General features: G+C 45.6%; 1 protein-coding gene and 1 long non-coding RNA gene across 8 annotated transcripts in view; one reads left to right on the forward strand and one right to left on the reverse strand.

Moving 5' to 3' along the window:
* The window catches only part of PDE11A (phosphodiesterase 11A), a 406550-nt gene that overhangs the window by 371891 nt on the left and 20128 nt on the right, over nucleotides 1-14531 (forward strand). For all 7 annotated transcript variants that reach the window (XR_013371375.1, XR_013371376.1, XM_077883001.1 and 4 more), the window contains one exon: nucleotides 3298-3381. Coding sequence is in view for 5 of the 7 variants with exons in the window: in XM_077883001.1 (XP_077739127.1) it covers nucleotides 3298-3381 (84 nt within the window). In the remaining 2 variants the exon portion in view is untranslated. The remainder of the gene's footprint in view (nucleotides 1-3297; nucleotides 3382-14531) is intronic.
* LOC144304473 (uncharacterized) lies at nucleotides 8310-11566 on the reverse strand. The gene is made up of 2 exons (XR_013371377.1): nucleotides 11415-11566; nucleotides 8310-8520 (listed from the first exon to the last, which is right to left on the reverse strand). It is a non-coding gene; the product is annotated as an uncharacterized LOC144304473 (long non-coding RNA).

A 14531-nucleotide genomic window follows, 5' to 3' on the forward strand; every position in this document is an offset into this window, starting at 1 on the left:
CTGGCTGCTGTGGCAGGGCTATTTCTCATTAGTCCTTTTCCAGAAATGTCTGGAAATGCATCCACCCAGAGGTGACACCAGCTGTGTCTGTGATTCCTTGATATTTAGGAAGAAAATTGTCTGGGAGCCCCCACCAGGTGTGATGATCCTAAAGGTCATTAGAGTAACCAAAGAGTTAATAGTGGAAGCAGTGAGTCGGTTAATAAAACATGCTTGAGCACCTCCAGGTATCTAGCATGAAGCTGGGCACCGTGCATCCAGCCATGAGCAAAGCACCATCTTCCCTGCCCTTCCCCAAAGCTTGTCAACTGATGGGAAATATAGACATTAAATAAACAGTCACCTGGGGCACCTGGGTGGCTCAGCCAGTTAAACGTCTGCCTTTGGCTTAGGTTGTGATCCCGGGGTCCTGGGCTCAAGTCCGGCATTGGGCTCACTGCTCTGTGGGGAGCCTGCTTCTTCCTCTGCTCCCTCTCACCACCCCTCCCCCTGCCCCTGGCTCATGCTTGCTCTCTCACAAGCGGTCTCTCCTTCTCAAATGAATAAATAAAATCTTCAAAAATAAAAAAAATCACTCATAATCAACTACAAGATGCACAGTGCTGTCACAGGAAAGCACAGGACAATGTACTATCTCACACTTCTACTCAAAAACATTTATTGAGAAGTAACTAGTCTGGAAATAAACTCCTATAGTTATGGTCAACAGGGTGATGCAGTGATTTTCAACAGGATGCTAAGACAATTTCAATTGCAGGGAGGGGGGTGTATGGGGTGCTAGTCTTTTCAAACAGTGCAGGGACAGTAAGCTATCCACTGCAAATGAGTTAAATTAGACCCCTGCTTCCCACCAAACCTCAAAATAACCTCACAGTGGATCATAGACCTAAATGTAAGAGCTAAAACTATAATACTCTTAGGAGAAAACAAGGTGTAAATCTGGATTGGATCTGGCAATGATGTCTTAGCTATGACACCAAAAGCCCAAGAGATACAAAAGCGCAAAAAAAAAAAAAAAAAAAAAAAAAAAAGATAAATTTGACCTCATTAAAACTTAACACTTTGCATCTTAAAGGACACTATCAAGAAAATGAAAAAACAGCCTACAGGATGGAAGAAATTATTTGTGAATCATATGTGATAAGGGCCTGACATCTGAAATATATTAGAGAACTATTAACAACTCCCAGAAAGACAACCCAATTTTTTAAAAAGGATAAGGGTCTGAATACATGTTTCTTCAAAGAATATGTACAGATGGCCAATAAGCACATGGAGAAAGATGCTCAAAATCATTAGTCATCAGGGAAATGCAAACTGAACCACAGTGAGATACCACTTCAAGGGGCTAGCTATGATTAAAAAGACAGTCAATGGCCAGTGCTGAGGAGGATGTGGAGAAATTGGAACCTCATACACTGCTGGTGGGAATATAAAATGGTGCAGCTGCTTTGGAAAACAGTTTGGCAACTCATGAAAACATTAAATGTTAGACCGGGCACATGGCCCAGCAGTTCTGCCTCTAGGTATATCCCCAGGAGAAAGGAAAATGTACAGCCACATGGAAACCTGAACGTGAATGTTCACGGCAGCAGTACTCATAATAGCCCGAAAGTGGAAACAACCCAACTGCCCATCAACTGGGGAATGGATAAATAAAATGTAGTATAACTGTATGGTGGAGCAGCATTTGGTCACAAAGAGGAATGAAGTGCTGATGAATGCTCCAGGAATGAAACCGGAAAGCATCATGCTCGGTGACAGAAGCTGGTCACAAAAAACCATGTACCGGACGCTTCCATTGGTAAGAATGTGCAGAAAAGCTAAATCTATAAAACAGAAAAGAGATTTGCGGCCACCAAAGCCTGGGGATTTGGGGAGAATGAGGAGTGACTGCTAATTGGTATGAGATTTCTTGTTGGGGTGATTAAAATGTTCTAAAATAGACTGTAGTAACGGTCGCACACAACTAATTGTGAATATACTAAAATCCACTGAATTAAAAAAAAAAATCCATTCTGTGCACCAGAAACAGCAAGAAAGTAAAAAAAAAAAAAAAAAAAGGTCGGATAACATCGAGAGCTCGAGAGTAGGTAAGAGAATACTACTGTTAAAGGACCACGTCGGCCAAAGACTCCTGCCAGGTTACAAGGCTTGCTCCTCCCTTCCCCGGCCCGGCCCATGTCCGTCTTCTCCAGATCCCAGTCCCCTTTCCTGGTGTTTCGCATTTCACGTTTCAAGACCAGGACGAGCAGAGTCTGGGGCAGTCAGCGACCTCCCTCCTGATTTCGAGATGCCTCCCTGGGCAGCGCCCTCCTGTCTCCTCCTGCGCCTGGGCAGCTCATGATTTCTGTGCCCCCCCCTCCACCCGCATCCCTACGCTTTTCCAGCACCTCCCGACCAAGGGGACACCTTAGACCTGCCCTCACACCCTCTGCGAATGCCAGAGTGCTGTGGGTGCTGCCCGTTATCTCTGGGGACAGCAGGCCAAGCCGCCTGCAAGACAGCATGCAGGGAAGGGTCGCTCCTCAGACCCTGGCCTGGCGCCCTGGTAGCAGAGAGAGGACCAGAACTGGCAGCGGGTGTTCAAGAATCTGTGTTGGCCCCAATCCCAACCGATTGGTTCCCTTTTCATGTCTGCCCCACGGACAGGTCACTAATTTTCCTCGAAAAGATATACCTAAATTTTTTAGACATTATAATACCATGAAGTTTAAAGGCTGGGAATGAGGAGAGCTTGGGTACCTATCACATCATCCATCCAATGATAGATTTTTAAAAAATTAGGATTTTATTAATAACAGAATCTTATTGAAAAACACACAGAGTTGTCAAACCAACACCCCCCTCCCCCGGAAAAATTAATACAAATAGTTTCTATTTAAACTGCTTTAAAAATCTTTTCTAATCTATCCCACCTTCTGTCACTATAAAAATAAAAGCCTGCATTATTTTTGTGGCAATAAAACGTATCCCCTTCCCCTTGACTTGTACCCAATTCCCAGTGACCTGATGACTTGATTTAGTGGCCATTACCTATATCTGAAGGCAGATTTTGGCCCCAAGGAGTTGCGTGCTATAAAGTTCAAATAAATTCACTCACAAATCTCATAAAAAAAAGAGGTGAAAATACTTTATTTCTCATCATAGATAGAGGAAAAGAAAGTACATGTAAAGGTTGATTGTGATTTGTGAAGTGTTCAGTTGGTAAAAATTGGATCATTGTGGCAAAGTGTTTGACAAAGCACTGTAAAATACTTGAGTGTAATAAAGCAAGCTTCTCCTCCCCCATTCTAGGCTATTTTTGACCGGAACCGGAAAGATGAACTGCCTCGGTTGCAATTGGAGTGGATTGATAGCATCTGCATGCCTCTGTATCAGGTAATCATGATTTGGGAGGGTCTGCATGTCCTGAGCCACGAGAGAAGAACGTGTGTACTTTCAGAAGGTTTAGTTAGCATACCCTTCCCGGGCATGGGTATTGCTGGCCCATGGCCCCACGGGCTGCAGCCAAGTCTTTTCTCAGATTTCTGACCACCTCTTAGGAAAAGTTGGTGCTAGGAGGCCAGAGACCTGAGTTTGCCTTCTAGGACATGATGGCCACAGGCCTCGATGCCCTCATCTATACAGCAGGGTCAGTAAGGTTTTAGCTCAGTGTTTCCCAAGCCGCGCCCATGGAACACAAGTATCCAGCAGTAGCCTAATAGTTCCTCAAAGAGAGCTCTCAGCCCCAACTACCAGGGAGCCTGCTAGAGCTCAGAGTCCTTCGGTAAAGAATCATATTTAATCTTGATTAATTCCAAATTTCTCTAACATTTGGCTGTGGAAATCTTTTTCTTTTCTTTCTTTCTTTCTTTCTTTTTGTACCGTTTCTTTTACTTCTATTCATATCATGTGAGATAGAAGAGTTCCACGAAACTAGGAGACATGGTTCTCTGTTCTGAGCCACAGGGTTTTCAAAGAACCTTCCATCTTAAAACCCAGCCTTTCTCTGAGATGCATGTGACAAATGCTGACCACTGAATTCTGCTGAGCGGGGTGCACTAATGGTTTCCAGCTCTGCCGCCTGGGGTTCGGGACCCTGCTCCTGGCAAGGAGACAAGTGTCACGGGCTTTGAATGTTCACACTCCACTTTTTGAGTATAGATTAGGGTTGGCATCAGTTAACACTAACAGTTTAGTGTACATTGGCTTTTAATTCTACTACTAAGCATTTGCTTTCATGTGTAAAACCTGGCGAGTTCTTTACCCCCTACCTCGCTCCATCAGACTGAGCTGCTTTTCTAACTTCAAAGTGAGAAACACACGCAGAGAAAGCAAAACCACTTTAGTTTCTCACTCTGTGTAACTCCATTAAAAACACAGTATTGTTTTTTAAGGACCTCACAACCATTAAGTTTCAGGCTTATCTATCTACCACTTCATTTTCAGCACTTTTAGGAGCTGCTGAGCCCTGTCACATTATGCTAAAAAAAAAAAAAAAAAACCTAGATTACTGTCTTGAAGATGGAAATGTAACTTTTTAGTGACTATAAACACCAAAAATAAATTTATTTGTTTTATGTTAGGCATTAAATACATGATAGCATAAAAATGAGACAAAGTTTTAAAATAATCTAAAATAGATCATTTTAGTTATAAATGGCACATAATGTGCTTTTGTTTAATAATGAAAGATTAGGCAAAAAAATCAAGAGTGATGTATTCTTTATTATAAGAGGATCCTTAACTCCCTTTTCTTCCCACTGGCTCCTCCCACCCTTGTTCCTCTGGTATCTTGGCTTATGCTGGGCCCCCAAGTATAAAGCCCATAGCTGTTGGGTCACATGTATCTTGCTTTGCTAAATTCACCCTGACTACTCATATTGAATAATTTATAATTTATTCAGTTTCCTATGCACAGTTATGCACTAAATGGGATGAATTCTTGCCATTAATAAATTCCTTTTACTGTGGGTAAAGCTTAGGAGGATGAAGACTTGTAACTGTGGGACTGATAAATTTTTGCTATTAGTTTGCAAAGCTATTTTGGAGCGGAACCCTCTGGCACTGTTGGTGGGAATGCAAGCTGGTGCAGCCACTCTGGAAGTCAGTGTGGAGGTACCTCAAGAAGTTAAAAATAAAGCTACCCTACGACCCAGCAATTGACTACTGGGTATTTACCCCAAAGATACAGATGTAGTGAAACAACAGGACACCTGCCCCCCAGTGTTCATAGCAGCAATGTCCCCAATACCCAAACTGTGGAAGGAGCCATGATGTCCTTCAACAGATGATGGATAAAGGAGATGTGGTCTATATACAATGGGATATTACTCAGCCATCAGAAAGGATGAATACCCACCATTTACATTGATGTGGATGGAACTGAGGGTATTATCACAGAAAGATAATTATCATATGGTCTCACTCATATGTGGAATATAAGAAACAGTGAAAGGGACCATGGGGCAAGGGGAAAACTGAGTGGAGAAAAATTAAAAAGGAAGACAATCCATGAGAGACTCCTAACTCTGGGAAACAAACAAAGGGTTGCAGAAGGGGACGTGCATGGGGGGATGGGATAACTGGGTGACAGGCACTTGATGGGGTGAGCACTGGGTGTTAGACTATATGTTGGCAAATTGAATTTAAATTGAAAAAAAAAAAAAAGCTACTGTGGAATGGACCCAAAATCCATACATCCTTCCTGTGTGATTAGTGACAGTAAATGCTGGAAAGGATTCTCATGTGCTTTTCCATGCTAATTTCATTGTTTTGGTACTGATTCACAATCATTTGGGCTTATTTGATACTTCCTATTAAATACTTTGAAATCTTCAGGTTGAAAAGGAAGCCACTTCAATTTAAACTGAAAAATAGCACTTACAAATTTTAGTTGTAAATTCTTTAAAATCTTTGAAACCAATATTTCCAAAAGCCCTCAAACTGAAACTTTGTTGAAGTATTTTACCTGTCTTCTCTGAGAGTCCCTATTTTGTTCCATCTCACACAGTTGGGGGCTTAGGGGTTGTCCATTATTTAACTGGGTAATTTGACATTAACTGTTGTGCTCCAGGAGTGAAATGGAATGAGCCAGTGGGCAGGAATCACCAGTAGTGCAAAGATACAAAGCCTTGACAAAATAACTCACCAAGCAAGGGAAGTCATTGATGTGACATTGGTCATTGAGGCAAAATGTCTGCAAGAACTCAGGCTGTTGCTGAAAGGCCAGTTTGGGGTTTTGAACATGAAACTGCAATAATAGAGAGTCTGAGGGGTTAAAAAGCAAATGAGAAAGTACACAGGTGACAGGCATCCCAAAAAGGGATTGATCTGAAATGACATGGTCTGAATTATAGAGCATAAGAATCCAGGGTGGCCTTGCTGGCTGTCTGGGCATAGGGCAAAAGGATACAGGATAGTACGTATGAGACAGAGAATGTTCCCGGCCAGGGCTCTGACCCCAAGGTGGAGTGGTCTGGGTGGCAAGAAACCTCGTGTAGAGCCTGAGGCAAACAAATACTTATGGAGAGAGGTGGAATCCCTGTGCCAGGGGGAGCAGCGTGGAGAGATGCCCCCTAGTGAGGGTGGAGGCTAACCGGAGCCCTGGGGCTGGAGGACTGAATTTGGAAGCAGGGGTGGAGATGCAGTTGAGCAGTAGGTACAAATATGGTTTTAGGACAGATTTTTTTTTCTTTTGATTTTTTATTTAAATTCAATTTAATTAACATATAGTGTATTTTTAGTTTCAGAGATAGAATTTAGTGATTCATCAGTTGCATATAACACCCAGTGCTCATTACGTCTAGTGCCCTCCTTAATGCCCATCAGTTACCCCCTCCCCCCACCCACCTCTCCACCAGCAGCCCTCACTTTGTTTCCTAGAGGTAAGAGTCTCATGGTTTGTCTCCCTGTGTTGTTATCTTATTTTTCCTTCCCTTCCTCTATGTTCATCTATTTTGTTTCTTCAATTCCACATGTGAGCAAAATCATATGGTATTTGTCTTCCTCTGACTGACTTATTTCACCCAACATAATACCATCCACATCATTGCAAATGGCAAGATTTCATCCTTTTTGATGGCTGATTCCATTGTGTGTGTGTGTGTGTGTGTGTGTGTCCCACAAATTCTTTATCCATTCATCTGCCAATGGACAGCTGGGCTCTTTCCATACTTTGGCTATTGTACACATTGCTGCTATAGACATTGGGGTGCAGGTGTCCTTTCAATTACTCTGTTTGTATCCTTTGGATAAATACCTAGTAGTGCAATTGCTGCATTGTAGGGTAGTTCTATTTTTAATTTTTTTGAGGAAACTCCACACTGTTTTCCAGAGTGGCTGCCCTGCCCCAGTTTGCAGCAATCCCACCAACAGTGTGAGAGGGTCCCCTTCCTCCTCATCCTCACTGTATCTGTTGTTTCTTGATTTGTTCATCTTGGCCATTCTGACTGGTGAGAAGTGGCATGTCATTCTGGTTTCAATTTGTATTCTCCTGACGCTGAGGGACGTGGAGCATCTTTTCATGCGTCTGTTGGCCATGTGTATGTCTTCCTTGGGGAAATGTCTGTTCATGTCTTCTGCCCATTTCTTGACTGGATTATTTGTTTTTTGGGTGTGCAGTTTGATAAGTTCTTTATAGATTCTGGATACCACCCCTTTATCTGATAAGACATTTGCAAATACCTTCTCCCATTCTGTAGATTGTTTTTGACTTCATTGACTTTCACAGGTTAAATTGGTTTCACTTCATGGTTTTGAAAAGGTTGTGCTTATCAAATACGAAATCAGATCGAGCACTTTCCTCTTTCACCCCAGTTTGCTGAGTTTTGTCCCTCCTCCAAGCCAAGTGGTAGATTACCACTAGTTTCAGGCACCTGAAGGGCTACTTATTTGTGTGCCTAGGTGGGAACTCACACAAACTACATTTTGGATACCCATTGCATTTAAAATTGAACCTCATCCCTGAGACAACTTCAATCTCCAGTCAATCTGCCCCTGTGTTGAAGGAAAACCATGCTAATTCCTCCAATCCTCTTAAAATCTATTCATTAGGAAGTTAACTCAGTAATCTACTGTCTGACTGGAAGTGACTGTCAGAAAATAGATAAAAACATGTCAACAAAGCAGTGCATAGGGAGGGAACATGCAGTGAACCCTCCCCGATCCATGAGTAGTTACAGGGTAGGGAGCTATGACACACTGGGCTACATATATCTACAAGTGAGTATATAATTCTCCAGAACTTGCCTCATCTTTTTAATCTGATGGTTCCAAACTCTTCTTTAAAGAGAACAGTAAATGGTCCTAACAGGCAGAAGTCATGATTTATCTGTGACAGCATTTTAATCAGGAAGCGTATAGGAAGTCCAGAGTGGGCCGCGAACCATCAGAGCGTGTGCCCCAAGAGAAGACTAAAGCCCGGTTAGTTAGCTCTGTCCTAGCAGGGTATCTTGAAGGAACACATTGACATCTGATTCCTGTGCTTTCTGCTGTCTTTGCACCCTGCTGGGGATCCATTAGCCTGCTGCTCAACATCTTTGAAGGGAGAAAAAATAGAAAGAAAGAAAGAAGAAAAAGGGGAGAAAAAAAAAAAAAAAAAAGACACCATCAAACTTTGAAGTCATTGCCGCACCAGCCTTAGGGGTAAACAGAAAACCTGATGTGCCAGCCTCACACTGAGCTTCCCTTCGCAATATCGAGCTAAGTGTTTGCCCCTTGTAGTCATTCTCGACTTAATCAAACCTCAATGTACCTAGAATTCCAATGATGCATAGAGGCGGTATAAATCTTCTGTGGTTAAGGATGGAGGGATTCATTTTTATTATGAACCCAACGATATTTTCAGCCCGTCCCAAACAGGCTCTTGATTTTGGAGTGTATTCTTTTTCAGATACTGTCAAAGGCCTTGGACAGGATCTAGCCAGAATCATTCCCTGTCTCCGTTAAAGGAGGAAAAAGTCCTGCAAGAGTATTGCCTCTTCATAAAAATGCCATGGGGCTGCTGCAACGGGCAGAGAGGCTGATGTCATGATCACAATAGCTTTTGACTTTTTTTCTGCCTTCCGTTGGAACGGTAGTTCTGGCAAGTAGACTCACCTGATGCAATTATTAGCAAGCTCTCTGAGAGAAGAGCGAAAATACAATTAAAATACAATTAAAACCAGGCAGCCCCGGTGGTGCAGCGGTTTAGCGCTGCCTGCAGCCCAGCGTGATCCTGGGGACCCTGGATCGAGTCCCATGTCGGGCTCTCTGTGTAGCCTGCTTCTCCCTCTGCCTGTGTCTCTGCCTCTCTCTGTATATGTCTCTCATGCGTAAATAAATAACATCTTTAAAAAATAAAAATAACTTTTAAAAATAAATAAATAAAATACAATTAAAACCATGAAGATTGGGCATTAGAATTGACAAACTGGAAAAGAGGAGGTAAAGCGCTAAGACGGTTTTTCTGGTCTTTTAAAAAAGTTCTTTAAAAATGACTTAGGGGATCCCCAGGTGGGTCAGCGGTTTGGCGCCTGCCTTTGGCCCAGGGTGTGACCCTGGAGACTTGGGATCCAGTCCTGGATCGAGTCCCGGGATCGAGTCCCTCATCGGGCTCCGTGCATGGAGCCTGCTTCTCCCTCTGCCTGTGGCTCTGCCTGTGTGTGTGTGTGTGTGTGTGTCTCATGAATAAATAAAATCTTAAAAAAAAAAAAAAGACTTAGTAATTCCCCCAGATGGCCCGTGCCTCGTATCCACCTTTTTAAAAAAAGAACCAGTGATGAGCTACGAGTGACTGGTTAGAATATAACATCATCTCCTCCTAAAAAGCCTACGAGCAGTACAATGTGGGTGCGGAGAACGCTCCCTCCCCTCGGGTGCTCTATAGAAAGGGCCCCACCCGGGTCGGTTTCTGACCCTTTCTCCAGGCTCTGAGCCCTGGGCACTGAGCACTGGTGGCGGAGAGGAGCAAACAGTGGGGGCCAGGCCCCCCTCGTCTTTGCAGAGAATGACGTCATGCGCAAGCCCGAGACTGCGGAGGGAGGGAGCGGCCCGGCCTGTCCCCTGTCCGCATCCCCTCCTGCAACCTGGCGGACAGCAGCGCCGCCCCTCCAGGGCTGCTACGGGGGCGCCGCGCCGGCCGGGGGCTGCCCGGGGACCGTCCGCGGGGCCGTCGGGGTCGCCGCCAGGGGGCTGCTCGGGGACCGATGTGGGGCCGTCGGGGTCACCGCCAGGGGGCTGCCCGGGGACCGTCCGCGGGGCCGTCGGGGTCACCGCCAGGGGGCTGCTCAGGGACCGTCCGCGGGGCCGTCGGGGTCGCCGCCAGGGGGCTGCTCGGGGACCGATGTGGGGCCGTCGGGGTCACCGCCAGGGGGCTGCCCGGGGACCGTCCGCGGGGCCCTCAGGGTCACCGCCAGGGGGCTGCTCAGGGACCGTCCGTGGGGCGGTCGGGGTCGCCGCCAGGGGGCTGCTCGGGGCCGGGCTCGTGGGGCGGCGTCAGTCTCTAGGGGGGCACTTGGAGCAGGCCTGGGATCTCGCTCTGGCCACCGAGCCCGCCGAGACTCCCGAGCCTCCCGAGCTCCCCAGCTCCTCGAGCCCCTCGAGCCCCCCAGCCCCCTGAGCTCCCCGAGCTCCCGGAGCTCCCCTGAGCCCCCCAGCTCCCCGAGCCCCCCAGCTCCCCGAGCCCCTCGAGCTCCCTGAGCCCCCCAGCAGCCTGAGCTCCCCGAGTCCTCCAGCTCCCCAAGCTCCTCGAGCTCCCCAGCCTCCCCCAGCCCCCCCCCCAGCTCCCCAGCCCCTCAAGCCCCCTCAGCCCCTGGAGTTCCCCGAGCCCCCTGCCCTGGCAGCAGTTCCCCCTGGGCTCCCACCAGCACCCGGTCTGGGTCAGAGCTAGGCCACCGCGGGACCACCCTGAACCCCCAGCTGCCTGCCCCCCACCCTGCTGCCCACGCTGCTCTCTCTGGCCTAGTAAGCTGTCTGGGGGCAGTGCCAACTTGTTCTAGGAAAATTCTGTCATTTTCCTGATTTGGGCTCTGAGATTCAAGAGACAAGCCCCCCACCCCCTTGACCCTCAGGCTTTGTACTCCCCAGAAACAGGGAGGGTGCCAAGACACTCCCTTTTCAATTTCCCTTTCTCACCACCCTCTCCCCTTTCTGTCTCTCTCCATTCTCTCTTTCTCTCTTTTTTTTTTTTTAAGATTTTATTTATTTATTCACGAGAGACAGAGGGAGAGGCAGAGACACAGGCAGAGGGAGAAGCAGGCTCCGTGTGGGGAACCAGATGTGGGACTCGATCCCAGAACCCCCGGATCACACCCTGAGCCCAAGGCAGCCGCTCAACCACTGGGCCCCCCAGGCGTCCCTCCCTCTTTCTCTTCTCTTTCTCCCTCCTCCTCCTCCCCTGCCCCCATCTCCAGCCCCGACAACAGAAAGTTTTTAGATCTCGTGTTTCTTGCCTGATGGGAATGGCCCTTACAGGGCCTCCCCTGTGCTGTCTGCACTAGAGCTTTGTGGTCTGACTCGATGATGTGACTTGGCCAGATTTGGTTCTCAATAGGTGAAGGAGAATTCTGGAATTTAGAACTCCCCCCCCCCCCCACCACACAAAGCTGCCATTCAGGGTTATACCGTCTCCAGGCTGAATGATGACAGCTTGCTGTTTCTAACGGGAGCCACAGTTTGTCTGCAGGAGGGAAGCCTACCGGAGTTAGTGGGTGGGGAGCCCCAGGCGTGGCGGCTCAAGCAGAACAAAAACACACTGATTTAATATTTTCAAAATATTGCCCTTGTCACATACATTATACCTAGATCTGAGTGCTGATAGTAAAACCTGTTTACCTCCAAGCTGGCCATGAACTGTTAGTCAAATACAAATGGAAGAGAAATGTAAACATTTGCAAGTGTCAGTTTATGTAGTTTCTAGGCCCCTCCACTATGGCCTGTCCTCCGAACTTCTGCCAAAGTGGTCTTCCTTTAAAAATATATATATATATTGGATCATGGCACCCCCTGCTTAAAAACCTCAGCCTATACCACCATGTGTGAGATCCCTTCCAGATTTCCCGCCGTGGTGTCTCAGGGCCACCTTTTCTGAGGCTCCCTGCCTGTTGGCTTCATCTGCTGGCACCCTACGCAATTCCTCACCCACGTACCCTTTGTCCCAAAGCACAGGACCCACAGACCCCTTGTCCCTCTTGCTTTGCCTTTGCTCTGCTTCCTTCCTGCTCCTCTCTGCCTGGAAAACCTTTACCCCCCATCGATGTCTCTGTAGCATTCCATGTGTCTCTTCGTGACCACGGCAACAGGCTGTCTCGTGTGTCTGGTGACTGGCTGGCTGGCTTCCTTCCCCATTAGACCAGTTTCTTGGGACCCTCATCTTCATGGTACCCGCATAGTGCCTAGCACATTCACACTGCTTCGTAAACATCTGTGGGACCAATGAATGAAGAAACAGAGGAATGCATGATGGGTGCAGCACCACAGAATTAACCAGAAGCAGTGGGACGTGTGCAGTAGGGTTATAACATCATGTTAAATTATCATCTATAAATATATAAAGCCTTTCATCAGAGTGTGCACCGTTCTCTTCCTGCCCATAATCTGAAGTATATGGCCTATGATATCTTTTTAGATATCATAAAGCAGTTTAGTTCTCATCATGGTTGAATTGGCTCTTAATTCTAATATAAAAAGGCCAGTTTATAGCCATGAATTTTTCAGGGCTTTGGGTTTTTCAACTAGGAAATACGTGAAATTTTCTTTTATCCAACATTGGCAGAAAATACAGTCTAGTGATTTTAATATTCACATTAAGAGAGTCAGCACACGTACATAAGGATTTCAAGAACTGATGTACATTGTATACATGTGGTTTCATAAAATTATAATACAATAAATATGCTAAATCTATTATAATTAAAATGTAATCTTTCTTTGACTTAGAAGACTTTCCAGATCCTACATTTCCTAAGAGTTACCCCTAAGAAGCATCAGCTAATCATGTGCTGTGTAGAGGGAAGTGCTGAGCAGGGGACAGGCCTTATGAACAGAGCAGATTCAGGCTCATGTCACTGCGGGCACCGGGCATGGCGTGTGTCAGGTAAAGGCATCCCACACCCTTGGCTACGTCTTAGAGCTCTTCCTGAATACGTGATATGCCAGGATGTTTGATTTTAGAATTTTCCACTTCCAAAATGAGTTTGACTTGATAAAGCAACCAGCTCTATGTACATTTTCTTGTAAATAAAATGGATTTTGTCTCATTTCATGCAACTCTAAAAAAAACAAAAAAACAAAAAACACCTGTTTTTTATACAGTAGCACTTAATGTATTCCTGTTCATGTGCATTTTGTGAGTTCAAAACTGCCATCATGAATCCATATTAAAATGCTGGAATCTGGTATACATATTTCCTAATAAGACTTTTGAAAGTAGAATTTAAGATAATATCTACTTCTTATCCAGCTGACCAGCATAAATAACTCTTTTTAAAAGTGTTTCTGCTTGGGAATCATGAAACTAAAAATGACTTAACTGAAGTCCATACAAGACTTGGAATGTTGTCTTATGTTGCTTCCTAGGGCCACTAGAAAGCATATTTTAAATATTTTTCTAAAGATGAGAGAGAGAGAGAGAGAGAGAGAGAGAGAGAGAGAAGGAGTGGGGGGAGGGGCAGAGGGAGGAGCAGACCCCCCTGAGCAGGGCCCAAGAACCCAGGGCTTGATCCCAGGATTCTGGAATTATAACCTGAGCTGAAGGCAGATACTTAACCAACCGAGCCACCCACGTGCCCCTAGACAGCATATTTTAAAAGCCAATTTACCCTTTTTCATGGCTCTCTCTTCTTTGAATCTCTTCAAGAAAAGAAGAGAGAGAGGGAGAGATGGAACGTGGAAGAGAGAGAGAGAGGGAAAATTGCATTTTTCCACCAGGAAATGAATCAAGGCCTCTTTTAAATATTATTTTTTTGCACTGCAAGTGCCTCTCCGAAATTTCTGCAATTTAATGTGCATTTGGAAGGTCAGCATTGCTTGAGCTCATGGGAAGTGAGGCATGAGATAAACATAAAGCATTCTTATTATGCTATTGCCAAACGGAATCTTCTGTACTACTCGAAATGTTTCCTAAGAGAATTCAAGGAGGCACTCTCTGGATGCCCAGCCATCACAACTCTTATATTTAATTATCTGAGCTGCAGCCATAAAAATATTAAATAAATCACTCAAGGCGCATTGCCTCACCTAGCAAGCAGATGCTAGATGGCAACGTGACCAGAGAGAGCCAGGCGCTCTCATGTACCAACCGATCTGGCAGCCCAACAGCTGACTTTTGTAGCCAGGGTCTAAAACGAGAGCAAAGACTTCTAACAGACTGAGCGCTTGGAAAAGAAATTCAGCATTAGAGTCCTGACAGGCATGCGGTATCCTTATGCACATTTTTTTCAGAAAGCAGACATCTATTGAATACTTACTGCTCTTACAAGGTGCTTTTACAGACACAGTTTAGTTTGACCCTAACTGTGAAAGAAGAACATACTTCATTTGGGATCCTATAATGTCTAATGGTCTGAGTT

The sequence above is a fragment of the Canis aureus genome, chromosome 34 (genome assembly GCF_053574225.1).
Source record: "Canis aureus isolate CA01 chromosome 34, VMU_Caureus_v.1.0, whole genome shotgun sequence".
NCBI lineage: Eukaryota > Metazoa > Chordata > Mammalia > Carnivora > Canidae > Canis > Canis aureus.